The following is a 26,638-nucleotide window of genomic DNA, read 5'->3' as shown; positions in this document are numbered from 1 at the left end:
GCTTATTGTTTCTATCAGAGACGGGGTGGTTCCACTATGATTCCTCCGGCACCGTATGGTAGTTCTCTCTTGTTATATTACTTATGAATGTGGGAACCACCGCTCAGTTGAGATAACCAATATCATTACCTTCGTTCTTCCGTCTTAGTCAGAGGTCCCTGTACCACATGTTTTGATGCAGATCTGTGTTCTCTTTGACTTGCTTCCTAGCAATGGCTTTGCTCCCAGTGGTGCTGTTTCTGACCGCTGTGCTGCTTCCATCTTTCCCCACCGAAGGAAAGGTAAGGTTCAAGTCAAAAATCTCTCCCGAACTCTTTGGGATGAGAAAAAGTGAGAAGTGGAGAGTGGAAAAAGTGAGTGTCTGGTACATCACAGAGTACCCACCCATAGCTCAAAGAACTTAATTATCTAGATGAAAGTTTAAGGATGCTATCGGTCACACAAGGCAATTGTGAAGACTTGAAATGTGACTTTTCCATAACAAGCCAAAATATGGACCAAATGTCAAAGATTTAGTATTTAAATATATATATATTTCAGTATTTTTATATTGGGTACATGATGGAATGATCTGGAAAATTAATGTAGTAGGTCTTTAGGGTTATTGTAAAGACATGAACAGGTGGCTTTGCACATAGAAATCTATTCTCTCACAGTTCTGAAGGCCAGAAGTGTGACATCCAGGTATCAGCAGGGCTGTGCTCCCTCTGGAGGACCAGAGAGGAAGTCTGTTCGGTGTCTCTCTCCTAGCTTCTGGGGTTCCTACCAGTCCTTGGTGTCCTTGGCTTGTGGCTACATCACTGCCATCTCTGCCTCCGTCTTCACATCGCCTTCTCCTCTCTGTGTCTCTAATAAAGACACGTGTCATTGGATTCATTTTTCATTCAGTGTTGGTCCCTGTCCTTTGGAACATAATAAGCAGACGGGAGAAATGGATGCATGATGAGATGGTGGTGATAAAATGCAGTCAGACCCATGTTCATAGTGTTTTCAGAGCTTTGAGGGGACTCAGTGCCAAAGAATGTTCAAACTACTACACAACTGCACTCATCTCAGTTCAGTTCAGTTCAGTCGCTCAGTCGTGTCTGACTCTTTGCGACCCCATGAACCGGGAGGCACGCCAGGCCTCCCTGTCCAACTCCAACTCCCAGAGCCTACCCCAAACTCATGTCCATTGAGTCGATGATGCATTAAAAAACATGAGTCTCTGCTTTTTAATATGCTGTCTAGGTTGGTCGTAACTTTCATCTCACATGCTAGCAAAGTAATACTCAAAATTCTCCAAGCCAGGCTTCAACAGTACATGAACCAAGAACTTCCAGATGTTCAATCTGGATTTAGAAAAGGCAGAGGAACCAGAGATCAAATTGCCAACATCCATTGTATCGTCAAAAAAAGCAACCAAGTTTCAGAAAAACATCTGCTTTGTTGACTACATCAAAGCCTTAGACTGTGTGGATCACAACGAACTGTGGAAAATTCTTCAAGATATGGGAATACCAGACCACCTTACCTGCCTCCTGAGAAATGTGTATACAGGTCAACAAGCAACAGTTAAACATGGGACAACAGACGGGTTCCAAAGTATGTCACGGCTGCATATTGTCACCCTGCTTATTTAGGTTATATGCGGAGTACATCATGTAAAATGCTGGGCTGGATGAAGCACAAACTGGAATCAAGATTTCCAGGAGAAATATCAATAACTTCAGAAACGCAGATGGCACCACCCTTACGGCAGAAAGTGAAGAATTACTAAAGAGCCCCTTGATGAAAGTGAAAGAGAAGAGTGAAGAGTTGGCTTAAAACTCAACACTCAAAAAACTAAGATTATGGCATCTGGTCCCATCACTTCATGCCAAATAGGTGGGAAACAATGGAAACCGTGATAAACTTTTTCTTTTGGAGGAGGGGGGAGTGGTTCCAAAATCACTGCAGATGGTGACTGCAACCATGAAATTAAAAGATGCTTGCTCCTTGGAAGAAAAGTTATGACAAACCTAGACAGCATACTAAAAAGCAGAGACATTACTTTGCCAACAAAGGTCCACCTAGTCAAAGCTATAGTTTTTCCAGTAGTCATGTATGTATGTGAGAGTTGGACTATAAAGAAAGCTGAGTGCCGAAGAACTGATGCTTTTGAACTGTGGTGTTGGAGAAGACTCTTGAGAGTCCCTTGGACTGCAAGGAGATCCAACTAGTCCATCCTAAAGGAGATCAGTCCTGGGTGTTCATTGGAAGGACTGATGCTGAAACTGAAGCTCCAATACTGGGTACCTGATGTGAAGAACTGACTCATTTGAAAAGACCCTGGTGCTGGGAAAGATTGAAGGCAGGAAGAGAAGGGGGCAACGAGGATGAGATGGTTGAATGGCATCAACGACTCAATGAACATGAGTTTGAGTGAACTCCAGGAGCTGGTGATGGACAGGGAGGCCTGGTGTGCTGCAGTCCATGGATTCTCAAAGAGTTGGACATGACTGAGTGACTGAACTGAACTGATGGGACTCAGTACTAGAGGAGCAGAGAATAACTTATCCCAAGGTGTCAAGGGAAAATCAACAAAGTACCCCATCTGTTCAGACTTACACTTCAAAATTTTACCCATGCTTATGTAATACCAGCCTTTTTTATAAATTTAGGCTATCCAATTGTTAGACCTTATGGGAACAATTCACACACCCTACTCCATCTCCAGGTTTAGGACTCAACCCTCCCCCAGCACTCACACACAATGATACACCAAGAATATCTGCACCTGGTTTAATACCTTATCAATTATATTTCTGTTACTAAAAGGAACAAAGCCAGGAATGGTACACTGATTGGATGGTTTTGCTTCCTCCAAATGGCCTTAGAGATTTTTTTTAATGGAGTCTTTTGAGTGATTCCATAAAATCTACCTATAACAGAGTCATTTTACTAGAGTATTGAATGCACTTTGACCCTAAACATTATTGATCTAAAGACATTTATTGACTTTATTGACTATGCCAAAGCCTTTGACTGTGTGGATCACAATAAACTGTGGAAAATTCTGAAAGAGATGGGAATACCAGACCACCTGACCTGCCTCTTCAGAAACCTGTATGCAGGTCAGGAAGAAACAGTTAGAACTGGACTTGGAACAACAGACTGGTTCCAAATAGGAAAAGGAGTACATCAAGGCTTTATATTGTCACCCTGCTTATTTAACTTATATGCAGAGTACATCATGAGAAATGCTGGGCTGGAAAAAGCACAAGCTGGAAGATTGCTGGGAGAAATATCAATAACTTCAGATATGCAGATGACACCACTGTTATGGCAGAAAGTGAAGAGGAACTAAAAAGCCTCTTGATGAAAGTGAAAGTGGAGAGTGAAAAAGTTGGCTTAAAACTCAACATTCAGAAAACGAAGATCATGGCATTCAGTCCCATCACTTCATAGCAAATAGATGGGGAAACAGTGGAAACAGTGTCAAACTATTTTTGGGGGCTCCCAAATCACTGCAGATGGTGATTGCAGCCATGAAATTAAAAGACGCTTACTCTTTGGAAGGAAAGTTATGACCAACCTAAATAGCATGTTAAAAAGCAGAGACATTGCTTTGCCAACAAAGGTCCGTCTAGTCAAGGCTATGGTTTTTCCAGTGGTCATGTATGGATGTGAGAGTTGGACTGTGAAGAAAGCTGAGCGCTGAAGAATTGATGCTTTTGAACTGTGGTGCTGGAGAAGATTCTTGAGAGTCCCTTGTACTGCAAGGAGATCCAACCAGTCCATTCTGAAGGAGATCAGCCCTGGGATTTCTTTGGAAGGAATGATGCTAAAGCTGAAACTCCAGTACTTTGGCCACCTCATGCGAAGAGCTGACTCATTGGAAAAGACTCTGATGCTGGGAGGGATTGGGGGCAGGAGGAGAAGGGGACGACCGAGGATGAGATGGCTGGATGGCATCACCGACTCGATGGACATGAGTTTGAGTGAACTCCGGGAGTTGGTGATGGACAGGGAGGCCCGGCGTGCTGCGATTCATGGGGTCACAAAGCATCGGACACGACTGAGTGACTGCACTGAACTGAAAGACATTCCTTCTCTAAGAACTGATACCATATCAGGTATCAGTTAAGTCCAGGGTGACTTAAAGTCCAGGGTGAGTCTTGAGTCCCGCTCTTGTCCCCCGCTGCAGCATGCAGATAAATCTGCCTTAATGTTCTTGTTGTATGCTTTCGTAGGCATATTATAAAACATTATAAAGCATTATCACTCGTATATTGAGAAAAATCACCTTTGAGAGTTCCCCTGAAACTCGAAATTGGCATTTGTGGCTTCAAAAGAGTTTTCAATTTGTCATGCCATGAATTACATCCCCATTCTCAAAGCTTCAAGCTACCTCTTTCCTATTTGTCATTACTTTGGCTCAGTTCATTGACAGTGCTTACCAATTCACAGTGTCCTGAATGGAACATTTTGTAAAGTAATCCCTGGTTCCTTAAATTAGCTTATTGCCTCTTAAATGCAATTTTTTTTAAATGTTTTAAAAAATAACCTTACTTTTCTTTTCCTTTAGGATCCATCCTTTACTGCTTTGATAACCACTCAAACTCAAGTCCAAAGAGAAATTGTAAATAAACACAATGAACTAAGGAAATCAGTCTCTCCACCTGCCAGCAACATGCTAAAGATGGTAAGAAGCAGGAATATAAAGAAAGTAGTGTGAGCCATAGTTGGTAAGAGTAAGCAGCTGGTAACTGGCCTGTCTTAAAAATTTTGTGGCTTACAAATTTCCGTCTCTATTTTTTTATTTCATTTAGCTGTGTCATGGGCAGGGCAGAAATGAGTTTCCCTTTATAATGGTTGAATAGCTTGTCAAAGTAATAAGACAATGAAATTGGGAGGCAGACCTAGAAGCCAAATCTTCAGACATCAAATGTGAAGTCATTACATTTTTTTTTGTTCACTATCTTCCTCAGTCGAAAATGAACAAATCTATCTTTCAGGATCAATGCCTTTTAGGGTGAATATTATAACATCCCATTTTCCAGGAAATAGTCCATAAAAACTATCACCTCCCATATGGACACAGTGGGCTTCAAATGGAATTGGCAATAACCTGCGTCTGCTTATTACCATTGAAATGTAGTTACGCTCCCTCACATGTTAATTAGTATTAAGAGTAGCACCATTACTAAAAGATCTTAGGTGTGCCTGCTATGCTATCATAGTCAGACAATATTGTATTATCTTAGGTGTTTCTTTGGTTAAATATATCACCTGGGGACTTATCTTTGTATGGTAGCTAGCACTGGGGCAGATAAAGACACACATATGCAAATAAAAAGATATTTTAATATCAATGAAAATTAGATAATGTTATAACTTAGATGATAATATAACTTTTTGGCCAACCTAGCATATCTACAGAAGTTTTAAAGTAGTGCAAAATCAGCCTACCAATCAGATTTTAAAGCGTGTACTTCATTGGAGTTGAATCTTAGTGCATTTTGTTTTTCTTGGGACGTTTAGGAATGGAGCAGAGAAGTGACAGCAAATGCCCAGAAGTGGGCAAACAAGTGCACTTTAGAACACAGCGATCCAAATGAACGAAAGACCAGTACGTACATCGATAAATGTTTTCTGAATAAATGAGTAAAGAAAATACTAGACGCATAAGATAGACCGCTCTGGGGCATTGTACTAAGAAGACTTTGTGAATAAATATATGGCTGTATGTTTGAAATAAAATGTCTGTATATAGAGAAATACATACTAGTACACAAAAGTACTATACTGTGTTGGTTGACTGTTTCCATTATACAGATTTATTTCTTAAGCAGCATCTCATTTGTTCCTCTTGACCAGCTCATGGTAAAGAGGCCATGCATAATCATTTTTCCAATTTTCAAGACTGAAAAATAAGGATGTGAAGGAATGTATTATGAAAAACATAACAGGAAAGAGTGTCATACGTTGAAAAATTAACCAGGCTTCCTAATTTCTCACCCTTTGCCTTTTTTGTGCAGCTGTTTGGTGTTTTGAAATTTGCATTCCCAAAATGTATTAAAATATGTTGAATTGTTCCTAAATTTTACACTAAAAATATATAAGCTTTTTAAAATCAGGATTGATATTTTGGGTGTGTTGATTCATTTTATACATTTCTGAATAACAAACTGTCAAATATTTCATATAGACTATGTGCCTATAATGTATAGAATAATAGACTCAAAAAATTATAAGACATATCAAGGATCATAAAAACCATGGAAGAAAAAAAACTTGTATGCATAAACATTACATAAAATATTTTACATTATCAAGCATGATATGTACATAGACAAGCCCAGTTTAAAAGCAGTGAATAGCTTACCTGTTACTTCAGCAGAATTATTATTGTTTATATTATTGGATGCAAGCATTATGATGAAATTACAAGAAGTGACTGCATTCAGTAGAATATTGGACCAAATGGCCTTAAAAATCCAAGTTTACTGTTAGATTCTTAGTTTCTGTCTTTCCTTATTAAAGGAGATATTCAGAAACGTTTTATACTCTCTTTAAGGAGCACACAGACATTGTATTTCAAGTCACCAAAGTGTAAATATTAAATGAGGGCTAAAAAAGGTAGGGAAAATTTTCTGGACTACAAGGCACTTATTTCTTTGTCAAATTCTTTTTTGTGGTAGGACACATTTTTTTCAATTTTTAAAAAAGATATTATGATAGTAAAGACTCAACATGCGATCTACTCTCTTAAGAAATGTTTAAATGTGTAATACAATATTGTTAACTACAGATTCCTTGTTGTCCATCAGATATCTAGAACTTATTCATCTAGTTTCCCTGAAAGTTTATGCCCATTGTTTAGTAACTCCCCATTCTCCCTTCCCCGAAGCCCAGCAACCACCATGCTACTTTTAGGTTCTATGAATGTAACCAGCATGCCACGTTTAGATTCTATGAGATACTTCACAAGGATGGAATCAGGCACTAGTTGTCTTTCTGTGACTAGGTAATTTCGCTTAGCGTAATGTTCTCAGGGCTGATCCATGCTGTTGCGTGTTGTAGAATTTCCTTCTTTTCTAAGGATGAATGATATTCCACTGTATGTATAGACCACGTTTGGTTTATCTATTCATCTGCTGATGAACCCTTAGGTTGTTCCCACATCTTGGCTGTCAGGAATAGTGCTGCAATGAACATAATAGTGCAAATATCTCCTCGAGATCCTGGTTTCAGTTCTTGTGGATAAATACTCAAACTCAGGACTGCTGGATCATTTGATAGTTCTACTTTTAATTTTTTGAGGAAGCTCCATACTGTTTCTCACAGCAACTGTACCACTTTGCATTCTCACCAGCAGAATATACAAGGATTCCAATTTCTCCACATCCTTGCTATCACGTGCTGTCTTTTTTTTTTGTTTTGCTTAATAACATCTTGAACCAGGGGTAAGGTTATATATTTCACTCTGGTTTTGATCTGCATTTTCCTGATGATTACTGACTTTTGAGTCCCTTTGCATATACCTGTTGGCCATTTGTACATTATCTTTGGAACAATGCCTCTTCAAGTCCATTGTGGTCAGAAAAGATTCTCAATCATTTCCTCAGGAAGCTCTCCGGGGGAAAAAAAAAATAAAGGACTTCTGGACATTCCATCCACTTCTCTCTCTCCCCAGGGAAAGGCTGACCACTAGGGTATTTTGTTTGCTCACTCTGTGCTGAACCAGGAAGGAAAGTTATGGCAACCGCCAGCCCAAATCTCTGTCTCTGTTCTTACTAGCCCCAGACCTTGAATTTATGCTAGGTCTTGTGAGCATTCCAAAACAGGCAAATGAGGAGGCAGTTGCTCAGGCAGCCTCTGGAAAATGTGTGGCATCAGATAAGCAAACCAACTTCTTCCCTCCCCAGGGAGAAGCAGGCAGTTGAGGTCTTTTTCTGCTTATCCTGTGCTGAGCTGTAGAAAAGGGTTATGACATCTCTCAATCCAAATTGCCAACTCTGTTCTCCCCTAGGGAGCAAGACAATGCTCTAGGACTGACAAGGAAGGTGCCAGTTCTTTGGGTAACCCCAGAGAAATTGGAGCACTGTACACATTGATCAACTCTACCTCCCAGAGTAGAGCTCAGAGCTAAGATTTTTCATCTGTTTGCTCTGGCACTGACCCAGGAGGAGTTATGGGATCTATCAGCCCAGTCACTATCTCCCTTTGTACCCGATTGTTAGAACTCCAACACTAGCAAGACAGAAGCCAGCCCTGTGGGGAGTCCCCTTGGAACATTTGGGTTGCCAGACGCATGAACCAACTCCTTCCCTCCCCTGGGAGAAGCTAGAAGCTAGGGAGTCTCTTCTGATCGTATGGCACTGTGCTGAGGGTAGGGACTCTTGCAAGAGGGTTTTCCAATTTCCCTACAGACTTCAGGGAGTCTGGTTGTATATCCTTCAGAGGATGAAGCCTTCAAATTTGTTTCTTAATTTCTCACGAGGGCAATCAGTTCATGAATTGTTGCTGAGTCACTGTGTCTGTTGGTGCTAGGAGAGGCCAAAACTTCCTGTCCCAACATTCTGCTGATGTCACCTTCTGCAAAGTCCTTCCTGCCTAACTCCCTGAGGAGGATTTGGCTTTGAGACATTATGATTTATTGATTAAGGAAAGATCAACAAGTTTTGAAAGTTGTCTTCCTCCTGATGTCAGTTGCCTCTTGATTAGAGGTCTTAAAGGCTATCTGTTGGGGACTTCCTGGTGGTCCAGGAAGGGGGCTTCCAGTGTAGGGGGCTTGGGTTCAACCCCTGTTTGGAGAACTAAATTCCCACATGCCCTGTGGCACAGCCAAAAATAAAAAGCTGCCTATAAACTTTTTTTCTCCGAAGTTTACACAAATCATAATCATAAATCTTTATTCTAGCTCTTATATGTGAACAATCGCTACTGAGGGTAAGAGGAAAGAAATAATAGAAGTTGTTTGCTGCCTTACTCAAGCTTATAATACAAAGCCGAAAGTACACACATTATACACATAAAGGATTTAGCGTGAAAAAGAAGGCATCTTTGACAGTCCAGAAGGAGGAGGATTTGTTTTGTTTTTATTTTCATCGAAATAAAGTTGATTTACAATGTTGTGTTAGTTTCAGATGTACAGTAAGGTGATTCAAATATACATATATTTAATTATATGTATTCTTTTTTCTACATTCTCTTCTAAGTTATTACAAGATATTGAGTATCGTTCCCTGTGCTATGCAGTGGGTCCTTGTTAGAATAAAGTGCTCTTGACCTATTCAAAGGTTGCACGCTGTGACCAGTCTCAGTGGGCTAGGTAGATCTGTCTTTTCTTTAGCTTTGTAATTGATTAGGAATGGAAGCGCTTTTTTAATGTATTACAGTTAGAACATATAGGCAGAGTTTGAAGGGTAACATTCTTGTGTTTGTATAGTTGACGTCTCTTGCCTTGGCATGCTTTGTGCTTGTCTTCATGGTGATCTGTTCCTCCTTAGGTACAAAATGTGGTGAAAATCTGTACATGTCAAGTGACCCTACGGCCTGGTCAGATGCAATTCAAAGCTGGTTTGACGAGCACCACAATTTTGTCTATGGTTCAGGACCAAAGAGCGCCAGTGCAATTGTTGGACATTATACTCAGGTAAGCAGAACAAATGAAAAATTTTGGCCACAAATGCTCTAACAGAGAAAGCTTCTCCAAATGATGACCAACTCCAGTGTTCAGTTTAGAAGAGCTTGAATATAATAGAATCCTGGCATCTGGCTGGTATTTCATTTCTAACCATTTTTACCATGGTCTGCAAAATTCTTAGCAGGGAAGTACATTCTGTACTTTTCCAGCATTAGAAATGGATAAGGTAGTGAATATACATGGAATTTAATATTTGTAAAGTTTGTGACTTTGTTTCAGTGGTTTAAATATTTCCATAAGGCTTTCCATAAGAATGAGTAGCTGTTTTATATTTGCTATTATTTGCACTTTAATATTTACCCCTCTTCTTTAATGTACTCTCATGTATTCCCTTATGGATTTGTAGCTTGTCTGGTATTCATCTTTCCGTGTTGGATGTGGAATTGCCTACTGTCCCAATCAAGAGAGTCTAAAATACTACTATGTTTGCCAATACTGTCCTGCGTAAGTATACACTTTAAACTTTATACCAATAATTCATTGGCAATTTAATATTTTAAAATTCTCTTATATTTAACCAATCAAAATAAAAGGCCTGTTTCAATTAAGGGAAGGGATAGATTTTTGGAAATGCTTTTTAAAATGAGATACATTCAGCTTACCAGAGAAGAGATTGAGTTCTCAGTCCCTGAAACACTTTCCTCAGTTATGAGCTGATGTCTTTTCTCTCAGTCCCCTTTCCCTAGAGCTCAAGGTTATTCCCTGAGCACCAAATCTCTAGATTTGGTGTCAATAATTCTTGCTAATTCCACATTTTAGGAAAGTGGAAGCTTGTTGGCTAAGCAAGAGGTAATAGTGGAGTAGAAGATAAAGGGTAGTAAAGTGTGTCAGCCCTTTCTGCTAAAATATTCCAACTCCTACCTATCTTAAAAGCCATGCACGTTATCATCATTAGAAATGATTCATTAGGCTTTTCAAGAGATCTTTAATACATTTCAGAGTCCAAAAAAAGGTGACAGCTTAAGCTTTTGTTTCTTAGAAGTTTTCATAAAAAACTCCATTATGAACAGTCCTTAACGTCTTTATTTATAGCAGGAAACATGCTTTTCAGTAAGCAAAATGTTTGAAGTTATCCAGAACAAAGCCTACAAATACATTGAAGACCTAACCTTAAGATATCTGTTAGTCTTGATTTCTTTTAAAACTTGGAATTCTTTACTACTACAGGCAGGGGGTCCCCAAAACCAAGCCTCCTTCAGGATTTACGTAATACTGTAGGTGGCTCAGTTGGTAAAGACTCTGCCTGCAATGCGGGAGACCACCTGGATGCAGGAGACCTGGGTTCAGTCCCTGGGTCGAGAAGATCCCCTGGAGAAGGAAATGGCAACCCACTCCAGTATTATTGCCTGGAAAATCCCATGGATGGAGGAGCCTGCAGGGCTACAGTCCATGGGGGCTCACCAGAGTCAGACACGATTTAGTGATTAAGCCACCATAGGTGACCAGGCACATGGACTTCCTGTTTGAGGAGTATGGCCTCCAAAGTCATTTTCCTGCAAACAGCTATTGGAGTTTAGTATTAACAGAATTGGTAGGTCATTTGGAGAAGGACAATTGAGGCCTAAGAAGATGCTGAACTGATCTCTTCCCCTGGAGACAATGAATCTGCACCCACATACAGAGCAGGTCCTCCTGAAGAAGACATGCAGGCTGATGGAACAGCTACTGTACATAGAAGGACCACACAGAAATGGGGGGGAAGATGGACAATGTATCCAAACTCACTGCCTGGCTGTGAAAGACGAGGCATTTGGAGCCAGGCATTTGAAGTGAGAGTTGACGTGAATCATGAGGAAAAGCAGGTGTGAGAGAACCTTGGGAACACTTTTGTATAGGTGTCATCCTTTCTCCAAGGGCAGCCACCATGCATACTGCTGTGTTCTGTGCAGGGAGCCTGAGACGCAGATACATTGCCTTGGGCCCTTGACCCCCTTGACACTGCTGAGATTTGGATTCCTGTGTATTTTCCAATGAATTACATAAACAGTCAATAGGATAATGATCATCAGTGAATTACAAATTAGTCACTGTAATTGATTATACCCAGGATATTGGTATTTATCAAAACTTTTAAAACTAATGTTCTTTTTTTAGTAAATATAAACATCTCTCACATACCACCTCTGGAAACTCACAAGCCTTCCCTAGCTTTTCAGGCCCACAGGACATAGTCATCATAAATCACTTAAGTATCAGAACGTTATCTAGAAATTAAAAATATGTATATTTAATGTGATATATATATGGGAGATTTGTTGTCCCTAGTTCATAGTAGAGAAATTATGGTATTTATCCCCTTTTAAATATAAAATTATATTGTAACATTGAGTATTCTTTTTCATACTGCAACCCCCTACCACCAGGACCTTCCCCTGTCTCTGTAAGGGATATATTTACTCCTAGTCAGCTCATTGAGGTGAGCAGCCTTACCAGTTTGACTGAGACTTCTCTGGTGGCTCAGATGGTAAAGAATCTGCCTGCAATGCAGGAGACCTCGGTTCAGTCCCTGGGTTGGGAAGATTTCCTGAAGAAGGGAAAGGCTACCCACTCTAGTATTTTTGCCTGGGAAATCCCACGGGCAGAGGAGCCTAACAAGCTACCGTCCATGGGGTAACAAAGAGTTAGACACAACTGAGCTACTAAACAACAACTGGGAGATTAAAACGGTGTTGCCACAAAAATGTACTCTGAAAGCTTTAAACTAATTATGCCAACTTAGTTGCTCAGCCTGAAGAATTAGAGTAAAGGAGATGGGTCAATGTGTATGAAGCATCTCTTTAATTTGGATATTGTCTAAATTATCTACATGTTGGGAATTGTAATGTTTCAGTTTTGTTAACATAACTGAAAACATTTAATAACCTATCATACCTTGAATGATTGATGTTGCTCTTGGCAACCAAACAGCAAAGTGAAAAATATTTAACATTGTGTATTTTAAATTTCAGTGGTAATAACGTGAGTAAAAAGAATACCCCTTACCAACAAGGAGCACCTTGTGGCAGTTGCCCCAATGACTGTGACAATGGATTATGCAGTAAGTGTGAAATGATTAACTTGTATTATAGTCAGGAATTTATATTTAGGAACTTCTCTGGTGGTCTCGTGGTTAAGACTCCGTGCTTCAATGCAGGAGACATGGGTTTGATCCCTGGTTAAGGAACTAAGATCCCACATGCCACACAAAGTGGTCCAAAAAAAACTTTTTTAGTTAAAAAAAAAAGAATTGGTATTTAATTTTCTTTTTATGGATTAAGAAATCTCCTAACAAATTTAAATAATGTCTTTATGCAAAAGACAAAACGATTACTCAACAGAGTGTAAGTAAAGATTTTATGCACTTCAATAACCTTCGTATTTTTTGCAATGAAAAGAGTACAGACATACCTCACTACAAGAAAGAGATCACTCTACAGAAAGTCACACACATTTGGGGGTTTGTCAGTGCACATAAAAACTATTTTACACTATCCTGTGGTCTATTAAGTGTGAAATAGTATTATGTCTAAAACCAATGTACTTCAGTTAACATAAATAGTACTTTCAGAAAAATGACTCTAATAGATTAACTTGATGCAGGATCACCACAAACCTTCAATTTTTAAAAACAAAACAATATCTGCAGAGCACAATAAAGTGAAATGAAATAAAATGAGGTGTGCCTATATTACCACATGCAAGATGAAATGGAACATCTAGAATTCATTTGTTTTTGTGACCGTGGAGAGCTCATTAATAGCTATACATCCATGCTTCTGATAGTTTGTTTTATCAATATTAATACCATTACACCAAAGATTGCATTTTGAAAGAGCAAAATGTATAAATTTAAGGATGTGAGACCACATTACCACTCAGTCTATACAAACAAAATATTTCTTTTTGAGCAAATGAGTCCCTCATGATGATTTAGTATTTTTTTTTCTATAGTATAATTGGAAGCATGGTGATTAACATAATAAATGATCACAGTCCTATAATTTAATCATGATTGTATGCACAATTTTAATGATAAAATCCAACCTGTACTTGATATTGGTTCATAGAGTCCATGAACATATTGTTGAAAGGGAAGGACTAAAATAAATGTTATAAATGTCATTTCTAAAGTTGTTATGATCTGAAACAAAAATAGCTGCTGGCTTTTTATAGTTGACAAACTTTTATTAAAATTATTACAAACAGTAGAGTTGACATTCTCTGAGATTTTTACCTTCAAATGAGTTCATCTATAGTCCACAGTCCTTCTTACTGAATTACAGAACTAGAATTCAGAATATTGATGATGTCAGAACTGTAAGTCAACTAGAGGAAAAATATCAACTTAAAAAAATGTGGAGTATCTCTACCTCTACTGAATGCTCTATTTGCTAAGGAGCTTGGAATTTCTCCTATTAGCGATAAGCACACAATTCGAAGGTTTTCAACAAAAGAGTAACAAGGTCAGAATAATGTTTTATAAAGAGCTTTCTAGCAATGGTGTGTAGAAACTATTGGATGGAATTCAGTTAGAAAACTGTTGAAAAACATGAATTAAAAAGAAGTTGAGGGACTTGCCTGGTAGCCCAGTGGCTAAAGACTCCAACCTCCCAATGCAGGGGGCCTGGGTTCGATCCCTGACCAGGGAATTAGATCCTACTTGCCACAACTAAGACTCAGTGAAGCCAAATAAAGAAATTGAATGTCTTGACAGCATTACTGGCAAAGTGAATGAGGAACAATGGACAGGGCTAAGAGACAAGACTTAGAATAGCCAGTGTTCATTACCAGACTAGCTTAGCAGTAGCTGCTGGTCTCAAGTGGTCTTTGAACACCGTGGCTAGTAAGATTAAGGGGCCAAATTTTTAATTTCACCTAATTTAGAATAATTTAAGTTTAAATAGCTCTGTGTGGCTGGTATGTCCCATAGTAGAGTCTGTAGGTATTTTCATTTCACACTGTTTGCTAAGGAAGCAAAGTAGGTCAATTCATTTCAGAAAAATATCACCAAGTTCAAAATGAAAAATGGTGGGTTGATCAGTGCGTTCAGCTAAGGCACCGCGTATGTCCCTGAAGAAGTGAAAGGCCCTTCATGGTGTAAGCGACCCTGACTTGCTTATCCTGTCCTACTGCTGTGTGTGTGCACTTTGAATGTGTGGATTGCTTTGTTGCTACTGAGGAAAACGATAATGATGTTAACTCGTCTGTTTTGTTACAGCCAATACTTGCGAGTATGAAGATCTCCTCAGTAACTGTGATTCCTTGAAGAAAACAGCTGGCTGTCAACACGAACTGCTCAAGGAAAAATGCAAGGCCACTTGCCTGTGTGAAGGCAAAATTTACTGAAATGCCCGATTTGCATTGTGTGGGACTAAATGGAGAAAAGCTGCGCCATTTAGTTAACACATACCAGGAGGGAGACTGTTAGATACACATTTGATTCCCAACAGTAAGGAACCTTTTTTCTCCTGGATGTTTACAGAGACCTGTTTCATACAGCAATTTACAAAAGTAGCATAGTCTACGATGACAACTTTGGACTGATACAAACTTGTCACGTTACCTTTAATTAACTGAATCAAGTTGAAGATTTTGAAAGCTGTGCAACCACAAGATTTAGTCTGGATTAAAATAGTTACATTTCCTGAAACAACATGCCAAAAAAAGAAGACTGTAACATTGTCACTCCTTAGAATGAATTCAAAACTTGACATCTACCTTTGTTTTCCAACCTCTTCTTTAAACAAAAGCAAACAACTTAAAGAATAAAGAACTTATCTAAGCAAACATATGGATGTGATTTAAATAACTAAAATATAAAATCATATTTTATAATATTTATACATAACCCTAGTTAGACTCAGCCCAGATAAACAATAAGACAAAGCAAAATTTCTGAAAACAGCTGCTTATAAAATTAAATTTTAACAATAATTATAGCAAAATGAATCAGTTATATTCTCATTTGCTTTTGGTTTTTTGACTTTGATCTCCTCCTAACTGGCTTGGTAGGACTTCTCTGGTCGCTCAGACAGTAAAGCGTCCACTTACAATGTGGGAGATGCAGGTTCCATCCCTGGGTCAGGAAGATCCTGTGAAGAAGGCAATGGCACCCCACTCCAGTACTCTTGCCTGGAAAAATCCCATGGACACAGGAGCGTGGTAGGCTACAGTCCATGGGGTTGCAAAGAGTCGGACATGACTGAGCAGCTTCACTTTCACTTAACTGATTTGGTATCCTATTTTTTTGTGTTAAAAAAAAAAGTCAGTACAAAAATACACATGTATTTGTTGGCCAAACGTTTGTTTGGGTTTTTCTGTACTCTGTAATGAACTTTTTGGTCAACCCAATACCTTCACATTTGTGGGAAAATGTACACGCAATGTACGAAAAGTGTACAGAAACTAAAGGGACTGGTTACATAGAGTAAGTGGGCGCAGAAGGGGGTGGGAGGGATGGGGAGTGTCAAAATGTTGGAATAAATGTGTGGGGGGAGTGACTTCTTCATTTGTATAGCTTTATTTTGTGATTTTTGTTAATATTTCACACACTCTTTAACATAAAATGCAATCAACAGGATGGAGAGAAAATCAAAAATGTAATAGAAATAAGAATAAACTATATTGATTATAAAATAATCACCATAAAGTGTGAAGAAGAATCAATTCAACTAATGTTTGAATGCTATATTTGGACTATATGTCTTCTATATATTTATACAAAGAAATATTCTAGTGAATAAAATTTTTCTTTTAACATAGACCCGTGGATTAGTAGTTCTGAAAGTACTATGTACCCTGTGCTGTGCTGGGCTTAGTCACTCAGTCGTGTCCGACTCTTTGCGACCCTATGGACTATAGCCTACCAGGCTCCTCTGTCCATGGGGATTCTCCAGACAAGAATACTGGAGTGGGTTGCCATGCCCTCATCCAGGAGATCCTCCCAACCCAGGGATCGAACCCAGGTCTCCCGCGTTGCAGGCAGATTCCTTACCGAGCCACCAGAGAAGCCCAAGAATATTGGAGTGGGTAGCCTATGCCTTCTCCAAGGGAACTTCCCAACCCAAGAGTCAAACCAGGGTCTCCTGAATTGCAAGCGGATTCTTTAGCAGCTGAGCTACCAGGAAGCCCACCACGTACCCTACAAACACAGTTACAAAGAATGGAAGCCAGGTTTCTCACTGCTGGAGAAAGGATTTACACACAGAAATAAAATAACGGATCAAATCCTGTGTTCTACTGGAATTGAGGTATTGGTGTGAATTTGTAGTTTTTTACATAGAGAGAGAGAAATGCTAGAGAAATATCAGTGATAGAAGCAGAAGGAATCCCTCCCCTTCTGAAATCTGAATGGTTGATTTCTGAAACTGGAAAAGAACATAATGGTCCCCAGAGCCACTAGGGATACAAACCATACTTTGGTATGCTAATTTTGGATGATCAGTTCAGTTCAGTCACTCAGTCGTGTCCGACTCTCTGCGACCCCATGGACTGCAGCGTGCCAGGCCTCCCTGTACATCACCAACTCCCAGAGTTTACTCAAACTCATGTCCATTGAGTCGGTGATGCCATCCAGCCATCTTTTCCTCTGTTGTCCCCTTCTCCTCCTGCCTTCAAGCTTTCCCAGCATCAGGATCTTTTCCAATGAGTCAGCTCTTTGCATCAGGTGGCCAAAGTATTGGAGTTTCAGCATTAGTCCTTCCGATCAACATTCAGGAATGATTTCCTTTAGGCTGGACTGGTTAGATCTCCTTGCAGTCTAAGGGACTCTCAAGAGTCTTCTCCAACACCACAGTTCAAAAGTATCAATTCTTCTGTGCTCAGCTTTCTTATAGTCCAACTCTCACATCCATACATGACTACTGGAATAACCATAGCGTGACTAGGTGGACCTTTGTTGGCAAAGTAATGTCTCTGCTTTTTAATATGCTGTTTCGATTGGTCATAACTTTTCTTCCAAGGAGTAAGTGTCTTTTAATTTCATGGCTGCAATCACCATCTGCAGTGATTTTGGAGCCCCCAAAAATAAAGTCTGCCTCTGTTTCCACTGTTTCCCCATCTATTTGCCATGAAGTTATGGGACTGAATGCCATGATCTTTGTTTTCCGAATGCTGAGCTTTAAGCCAACTTTTTCACTCTCCTCTTTCATCAAGAGGCTGTTTAGTTCTTCTTCACTTTCTTCCATAAGGGTGGTGTCATCTGCATATCTGAGGTGATTGATATTTCTCCCAGCAATCTTGATTCCAGCTTGTGCTTCTTCCAGTCCAGCGTTTCTTATGATGTACTCTGCATAGAAGTTAAATAAGCAGGGTGACAATATACAGCCTTGACGTATTCCTTTTCCTATTTGAAACCAGTCTGTCGTTCCATGTCCAGTTCTAACCGTTGCTTCCTGACCTGCATACAGATTTCTCAGGAGGCAGGTCAGATGGTCTGGTATTCCCATCTCTTTCAGAATTTTCCACAGTTTATTGTGATCCATGCAGTCAAAGGCTTTGCCATAGTCAGTAAAGCAGAAATAGGTGATTTCTGGAACTCTCTTGCTTTTTCAGTGATCCAGCAGATGTTGGCAATTTGGTCTCTGGTTCCTCTGCCTTTTCAAAAACCAGCTTGAGCATCTGGAAGATCACAGTTCACGTATTGTCAAAGCCTGGCTTGGAGAATTTTGAGCATTACTCAAAGCTCAAAATGTGAGATGAGTGCAATTGTGGGGTAGTTTGAGCATTGTTTGGCATTGCCTTTCTTGGGGATTGGAATGAAAGTTGACCTTTTCCAGTCCTGTGGCCACTGCTGAGTTTTCCAAATTTGCTGGCATATTGAGTGCAACACTTTCACAGCATCATCTTTCAGGATTTGAAATAGCTCAACTGGGATTCCATCACCTCCACTAGCTTTGTTTGTAGTGATGCTTCCTACGACCCACTTGACTTCACATTCCAGGATATCTGGCTCTAGCCAAGTGATCACACCATCATGATTATCTGGGTTGTGAACATCTTTTTTGTACAGTTCCGTGTATTCTTGCCCCCTCTTCTTAATATCTTCTGCTTCTGTGAGGTCCTCCATTTCTGTCCTTTATTGGATGATAATTATCCATAAAATGTAACAGCAAAGGGACAAATGCAGTCTTAATCACGTTTCAGTGAAACACATAGCACCTTTGAATTTTAAAAGTTCCAGAAAAAAATGGTTTCAGACTGGCCACATGAAGTATTCATCCTTCTCTCTGGAACACAAAGCTGGTGGTAACTTATGAGCGGCCATCGGAGGGCTCAGTGGAGTCCAGAAAACAAACTCATCTTTGAGATCTGAAGCTACTGTAAACATGCTCAGTGAGAGTCCCCAGACATCGGAATCCTTAGAGTCACAGATCTGTGAAAGAAGCCGGTGCCGAAGCAGAGAGAGAGAGCAGACGCTGTGGAGGAGGCGCTAGCGTCTGTCAGCACAGGCAAGAAAACCCCTGGGAGACCCCAGATCTTTGGGGTTAAAAGAAGGCTCTTTCAAGGACAGGAAGAAGGGAACGCTCCCTCTCCCCATCACACACATACATGTACAAACACACATGAAATCAATTAATGGAGGTTGTTTTAAAACCAAAACCACTAGTACTGGGAAATACAATTACAAAATGCACTTCGATCTGTATGTAGAATATTTAAATGTCACCAGATACTGATTTCTCTTTTCAAATTAAGATGATTTTTTTCTTTTTTAAGTGAAATAATGCATGGAAGATACTTAGCCGTAAGAGAGACTAATCGTGCTCAAGAAACTCTAATTTACTTCTCTGTGTCTCCCTCATGCTACTGAAGTTAATAATGAGTCTACATTCCAGGTGATATGCTGATTGGCTTATAGTCCTAATAGGCCTTTGTCTCCATTCTGCAGGTAAGTGAACAGGGACAGGAGAATTTTGGGGTCTGCATATAGACAACCATGCAACATCAGAGCACAGACTCAACCCTCAGGCTTGTATGCAATACGCAATGCTGTTTCCTGATCTAGACTAACACTAATTGACAGTTCAGATTAAAAAATGCACTCAGACTGAGGATTTAATATGAAATAAAACAAATGTTTAAACAACGTTCCTAAATTTCTTTGTCCTGTATTCTCAGAGATGTGTTTACCTTTAACAATCGACATTTAAGGCGTGTAGCTCAATTGTAGTCAGACATGGAATACCTTCATAGAATTGTATAAAATTACGTCATGACTCAGTCCTATTGACCTTCATTTTATTATTTTAAAAACCGGTTCTATAAACCATAAAATTACTACAGAAATGTTCTTTGTGAGACTGACATAGATTTGTTCAGACATCAAAGGTTTCTTTACCAAGAAGGATGTATTGCCAAAGAAATCATTAACATACTTCCTGCTAAAACTGTACGTGAAAGAACACTGTCTGCTCTCTAATTTAACAAAATGAAAGAAAAAAATAATTGTCATCTCCACCTCTTCTGTAAATATGGCCCACCACTACTGGTTTTGGGGGGAGGAAGAAATAGGAGCTTGGCCTCAGCGGATGAGGCACGAAGGCTGAGGAGCGCCTCTGCACCCGGAACTCGGTGGATAAGGAATCCAGCATCGTCCTTTGCGTTGCAAGTTCCTGTCCGTGTAGAGCGGGCTTCTGATGGGACTGGCATTTCGTGGTGGAGCGCAAGGACGCTGGGATTCGAGGGCTTCACTAGTTTCAGCTCGCTGCCTCAGTAGTTGTGGCAGCCTGGCTGTAGAGCGTTGGCTTAGTAGCTCCTCCACACGAGAGATCTTCCCCCACCAGGAGTCGAACACTTGTCCTCTGCTTGCAAGTCGGGCTCTCAAGCCCTGCTGCTGCTGCTGCTAAATCGCTTCAGTCGTCTCCGACTCTGTGCAACCCCATAGCCGGCAGCCCACCAGGCTCCCCCGTCCCTGGGATTCTCCAGGCAAGAACACTGGAGTGGGTTGCCATTTCCTTCTCCAATGCATGAAAGAGAAAAGTGAAAGTGAAGTCGCTCAGCCGTGTCCTACTCTTAGCGACCCCATGGACTGCAGCCTACCAGGCTCCTCCATCCATGGGATTTTCCAGGCAAGAGTACTGGAGTGGGGTGCTATTGCCTTCTCCGCTCAAGCCCTGAGTCACCAGAAAGACCCACAGCACCTTTCTTGAGGGCCAATGTTCCCTAAAGGTCTGCAGGCCTTGGGAATGAACATGAAGTGGTTCAGAGCACCAGCTTTAAAGCTGCAGCTGCAGGAAATGTCCACGAGGTGGCAACCTTCTCTCATTTACTACTAGAATTCCTAGAGCCAGCCGAATCCTGAACAAAGTCGTGTCCCTCAGTTGCAGAGTAGAGGCCGGTGTGCCAGGTAACGGGTCTCATTCCTTCCGCCAACCCGCAGCAAATGCCAAGCCATGCCCATAGTGCGATGCAAAGGGTACTGTTTCTTCCTCCTTCGGAAGGGAACAGCCAAAGAAGAAGGCTGGCACTGGCAACCCCACCATGAGGGGCTGGGTGACCAGCTGGCATTTCAGCTCTCTCTCTGCCCATGGGGACCACTGTTTTCTGGGTCCACGCTACTTGGTTGAGCTGTTGGAGGACCCGTCTAGATCTGGAGGTCGCAGTCCCATGCACACGAGACCAAGTGCTCCAGCTCAAAAAGGGGCTCTTCCCCTGGACCCCTTCCCTGGGCCCCTCAGCTCCACCTCACTCCAACCTTGGGCTCCAAGGAGGTAACACCAGCCTAGGTTATCGAGGCCTGAGGGGAAAACCCTTGGTGTTTCTCCTCTGTTCTTTTTTAAATTTTGTTTCTATTTTTTATTAAAGTAGTGTGGATTTACAATGATGTGCATGTATCAAGCCAGGGCAGTCTGATCCAACTACCCAATACATCAATCTCTCCCAGCCAGATTTTTCCCACGTTGGTATTACAGAGTGCTGAGTAGAAATCCCTGTGCTAGATGGAAGGGCCTTGCTGATTCACTTTTCAGATCTATTACTGGGTAAACCTGAGGCCCAGCCTCCTTGTTTCTTCTTCCCCTGCCCCATTTTTTTCTTTTCAGAAACCAGAAGCTTTTTGTCTGTGTCCTGGAGTCTGTTTTTCATTTTCCAGATGGGTTCCTTGGAATCAGTTTTTACATTCTATCTGTAAGCCATACCCCAGGATCCTTCTCATTCTTGCTCCGTCTGCCCTCACTCAGCATGACCATCTCCAGAGTCATCCATGTCGCTGGAAAAGGCATTATATTATTCATCTGGATGCCTGAGTCATACTACCTTATGTAGATAAATATATAAAACATCTTTTATGCCTCTGACGGTGCCCGTTTTGGTTGCTTCCACGTCTTGGTTTTTGTAAAGCATCCCGCGTAAAGGCGAGGATGCAAGTGTCTCTTGCAATGAGGATTTCTCTATGCGTATAGGCCGAGACCCAGCATTGCCGAATCCTGAAGCAAGCCTGTTTGGAGGGTTAAGACACTTCCCTACTGTTCTCCATCCTGGCTATTACCAGTTTGCTGCTACTGCTGCTAAGTCGCTTCAGTCCTGTCCGACTCTGTGCGACCCCATAGCCAGCAGCCCACCAGGCTCCCCTGTCCCTGGTATTCTCCAGGCAAGAACACTGGAGTGGGTCGCCATTGCCTTCTCCAATGCATGAAAATGAAAAGTGAAAATGAAGCTGCTCAGTCGTGTCCGACTCTTAGCGACCCCATGGACTGCAGCCTACCAGGCTCCTCCGTCCATGGCATTTTCCAGGCATTCCCTCATATCCCTAAAGAGAATTCTATTCCCTCTATGCTCTCATGCTGGGTATAATTGCTAGACTTTTGTGTGATGGCAATTGTGACCTTTTAGGAATGATACCTCATTGTAGTTTCGATATGCAATTAAAGAGCCACATGGAGCATCTTTTCCATTGCTTTGAAACAGCAGAACAAAAGCCCTGTGCCTTAACTTGACCTGTGGAAACCAGATTATGGAAGGACAGTGCTTTGAAAATATTTTTGCACTCCCTAGGGCAGCACGTTTCTTTCTTTCTGTCTCACTTTATAAATTTGTTTTTGCCTGGGCTGCATCTTTCTTACTGTCCCAGGGTCGTCTCTGTGCACATGGGCTTCCCATGCACTGGCATGTCTCAGAGGGGTGCGTGCGCTTTAGGATTCATGGGCTTCACTAGCTTCAGCTCTCTGGCGCAGAGCTGCAGCTGCCTGGCCATAGAGCGTGGGCTCAGCCGATGTGGCGCAAGGGCTTAGAAGCTCCCCACTCCTGGGATATTCCTGGACCAGCAGTGGAGCTCTTCATCCTCTGCGTAGTGAGTTAGGCTCTTAAGTCCTGGGTTACCAGAAAGACCCACAGGACCTTTCTAGAAAGCCGGTGTTCCTTAAAGCTCTGCAGGCCTTGGTAATGAAGGTGAAGTGTTCCCTGGCACCAGCTTTAAAGCTGCAGTTCCGAGAAATGTCCACAAGGCTGCTGCTGCTGCTAAGTCGCTTCAGTTGTGTCCGACTCTGTGCAACCCCATAGACGGCAGCCCACCAGGCTCCCCCATCCCTGGGATTCTCCAGGCAAGAACACTGGAGTGGGTTGCCATTTCCTTCTCCAATGCAGGAAAGTGTAAAGTGAAAGTGAAGTCGCTCAGCCATGTCCGACTCTTCGAGACCCCATGGACTGCAGCCTACCAGGCTCCTCCGTCCATGGGATTTTCCAGGCAAGAGTACTGGAGTGGGGCGCCATTGCCTTCCCTTTTTCCTTTACCACTAGGATTCCTAGGGCCAGTAGAACCCTCGAGGAAGTCCTGTTCCGCAGTAGTAGATTAGAGTCGAATGTGCATTGCTTCTTTCTCCTTTGCCTTCTGCTAGTCCGGGACAAATGGTAACCCAGCTGCGATGCTGAGGCTGCTATTCTTCCTCCTCAGCTGGGAAAACACCAAGGAAGAAGGCTGCTGCTGGCAACCCCACCCCCGAGAGACTTGGTGGCCGGCTGCCATTCAGCGCGCTCTGCTCCCACAGGGACCGCCTCGGGACTGTGTTCTGGGTGCACATGTGTGGTTGAGCTGTCAGAGGAGCCGTCTAGGTCTAGAATCCCAGTCCCGTGAACGGGAGACCACGCGCTCCAGCTGCCCAGGGGCTCCTTTGCTGACGCCCCCTCCCCAGTTCCCTCAGCCCCACCACTCTCCAGCCTTAGGCTCCAAGCACCTCAAGCTCCAGGTATGTGACACCAGGCAGGTTATCAAGGCCTGAAGGGAATCCCCTTGGTGTTTCACCTGTGTTCTTTTTAAATTTAACTTTTGCTTGATTTAAATACAGATTTATGATATTGTTTATGCTTCAAGCTATAGCAATAGCATCCAGTTACACAGGTCCATAAATCTACAGTCGAGTGTGTCCTTCTCCCACATAAGTATTACAGAGGGCCGATGAGACACTCGCGTGCAAGAGTAGGTCCTTGCTGATTCACTTTTCATGTCTATAACTCGGCATTCGTGAAGTCCCGCCTCCTCTTTCTCCCATCTAAGGCCCTGTCTTTTCTTTTTGGAATCCAGAAGATTGTCGCCCGTGTCCTGGGGTCTCTTTTTGTTTTCTATTTCAAAATGAGTTCAGTGGAATCGATTTTTATATTCTACCCATAGGTCATCTCCTAGGATCCTCCTTCTTCTCTGACTGCCCTCACACAAGTATGACCATCTCCAGGTCCATCCATGATGCTGGACAAGGCATTATGTCATTCATCTGGATGCCTGAGCAATCCTGCCCTGTGTCAATAGATGTATTAAACATTTTCTTTTATCCGTGGCTCTGACGGTGCCCATATTGATTGCTTCCACATCCTGATTATTGTAAACACCCCGCATGAAGGATGGGATGCAAGTGTCTCTTCTAAGGAGGATTTATGTCTGCATATAAAGCCCAGGAGTGGCATTTCCAGATCCTGAATCAACTCTGCTTTGGGGGTTTAAGGCACTTCCCGACTGTTCTCCATCCTGGCTGTTACCATTTTGAAGGTGAAGTCGCTCAGTCGTGTCCAACTCTTTGCGACCCTGTGGGCTGTAGCCTACCAGGCTCCTCCGTCCATGGGATTCTCCAGGCAAGAATACTGGAGTGGGTTGCCATTTCCTTCTCCAGGGGATCTTCCCAACCCAGGGATCGAACCCAGGTCTCCCTCATTGGAGGCAGACGCTATAACCTCTGAGCCACCACATTCCCTCAAATCGGGTAGGAGAGTTCTCTTTTGTCCAAGCCCTCAAGCCACGTGTCGTTCCTAGACTTAGATGATGGTAATTGTGATCTGCGAGGAGTGATACCTCCTCCTAGTTTGAATATGCAGTTCTATAATAATGACTCACGTGAAGCATCTTTTCTCGTTCTTCTAAATACAAACAGCAAAACAAAAGCCCTGTGTGTTAACCTGACCTCCAGAGACCAAGTTTTGGAAGGATGGCCATTTTGAAAACTTTTCCCACTACCTATCCCAAGAATATCTTACTCTCTGTCATTTTCATTTATAGGTTTGTGTTCGCCTGGGCTGTGTCTTTCTTACTTTATTAGGGCTGTTTCTGTTTGTGTAGAGCAGACTTCTCACAGCACGGGTATTTCTTGGGGCGCTCAGACCCTAGGATTCGAGGGCTTCGCTAGTTTCCGCTCTCTGGCTCAGGAGTTGCGGCTGCTTGGCTGTAGAGCGCTGGCTTAGTACCTGTGGCACGAGGGCTTAGGAGCTCCTCCCCACGGGAGATCCACCCCCACCAGGAGTTGAACACTTGCCCTCTGCATAGCAATTTGGGTTGTTAAGCACTGGGTTACCAGAAAGACCCACAAGATATTTCTTGAGGACCAGTGATCCCTAACCCTAACCCTAACCCTAACCCTAACCCATTCTTAAAGGTCTGCAGGCCTTGTGAAAGAAGAGGAAATGGTCCCAAGCGGCAGCGTTAAAGCGGCAGTTGCAGAAAGTGTCCACAAGGCGGCAGCACTTTTCCATTTCCCTCGGCAATTCCTAGGTTCCTCAGAGTCCTGGAGAAAGTCGAGTTGCTCAGTTGGAGATTAGATTCGAATGTGCTAGGTCTCGGTTCTCATTACTTCTTCCCCTTTACCCTTCTGCCACCCCGAGACAAATGCCAAGCCCTGGGGCTTGGACCTCCAGATCTAGACAGGTTCTCTAACAGTCTCCGAAGGAGACTGCCTTTCGGAAGGATGGCGGCACTGAAAAACTTTCCCCACTGCGTATCGCAGGACATGTGTTTTCTTTCTCTCTCACTTTGATTTATCGATTTATTTTTGGCCCGGCTGCGTCTTCTTTGGTGCCTCCGGGCTTTCTCTGTTTGTGCGGAGCAGGCTTCATACTGCAGAGGCTCCTCTTGCTGGGGAGCACAGGCTCCGGGTTTCACTGGCCTCACTAGTTTCAGCTTTCTGGCTTAGAAGTTGCAGCTTGCTGGCTATAGAGCGTGGGCTCAAAAAATGCTGCACAAGGGCTGAGGGGCTCGGCTTGGGCGAATCTTCCCCGAACCAGAATCAAACCCTTGTCCCCTTCATGGCAAGTCGGATTCTCAACCACTGGACCACCACGGAAGCCCCACCGGACATTGTTTGAAGGCAGGTATGCTTTAGAGCCAGGCTGGCCTTGTGCAAGTGGCCGCGAGCTTTAAAGTCGCAGTTGCGAGAAATGTCCACAAGGCGGCAGCACTTCTCAATTTCGCTCTTGGAATTCCTCTGGCCAGTTGAGCCCTTGAGAAAGGCTGTTGATTACAGTGGGCTGTGTCAGGCCACGGGTTTCATTACTTCTTCCCGCTTAGCCTTCAGCCCCATCAACCAAAAATGCCACGCTCTGCCCCAGCTGCAACGCTGAGGGTGCTGTCCTTCGTCGTCTAGGTGGGGGCCTCCAGGAAGGAGGCTGCTGGTGGCAAGACCACCGTGGGGGAAGGGGTGACCCGTTGACTATTCAATGCTCTCTCAGCCCTTAGGGCCCACAGCTTTGGGGGTGCCCTAGGGGTGGCTAGAGTCCTTGGGGTCGCTAGGAGTC

At 42.4% G+C, this 26,638-nt stretch overlaps 1 protein-coding gene across 2 annotated transcripts in view; it reads left to right on the top strand.

Annotated features, from left to right (window-relative positions):
• Nucleotides 1–15,929, top strand: part of CRISP2 (cysteine rich secretory protein 2) — a 29,984-nt gene extending 14,055 nt beyond the window's left edge. The window contains exons 4-10 of one of the 2 annotated variants that reach the window (XM_042236726.2): nt 211–281; nt 4,550–4,666; nt 5,506–5,593; nt 9,477–9,622; nt 10,020–10,117; nt 12,622–12,710; nt 14,871–15,929. In XM_042236726.2, coding sequence (XP_042092660.1) covers nt 213–281; nt 4,550–4,666; nt 5,506–5,593; nt 9,477–9,622; nt 10,020–10,117; nt 12,622–12,710; nt 14,871–14,998 — 735 coding nt within the window. In that variant the 5' untranslated portion in view covers nt 211–212 and the 3' untranslated portion in view covers nt 14,999–15,929. 2 annotated transcript variants of the gene reach the window in all.
• Nucleotides 15,930–26,638: the final 10,709 nt, after the last annotated feature.

Source organism: Ovis aries, chromosome 20 (genome assembly GCF_016772045.2).
Source record: "Ovis aries strain OAR_USU_Benz2616 breed Rambouillet chromosome 20, ARS-UI_Ramb_v3.0, whole genome shotgun sequence".
Lineage (NCBI taxonomy): Eukaryota > Metazoa > Chordata > Mammalia > Artiodactyla > Bovidae > Ovis > Ovis aries.
Note: the sequence above shows the minus strand (reverse complement) of the source record. Positions and strands in the feature narration are given on the sequence as shown.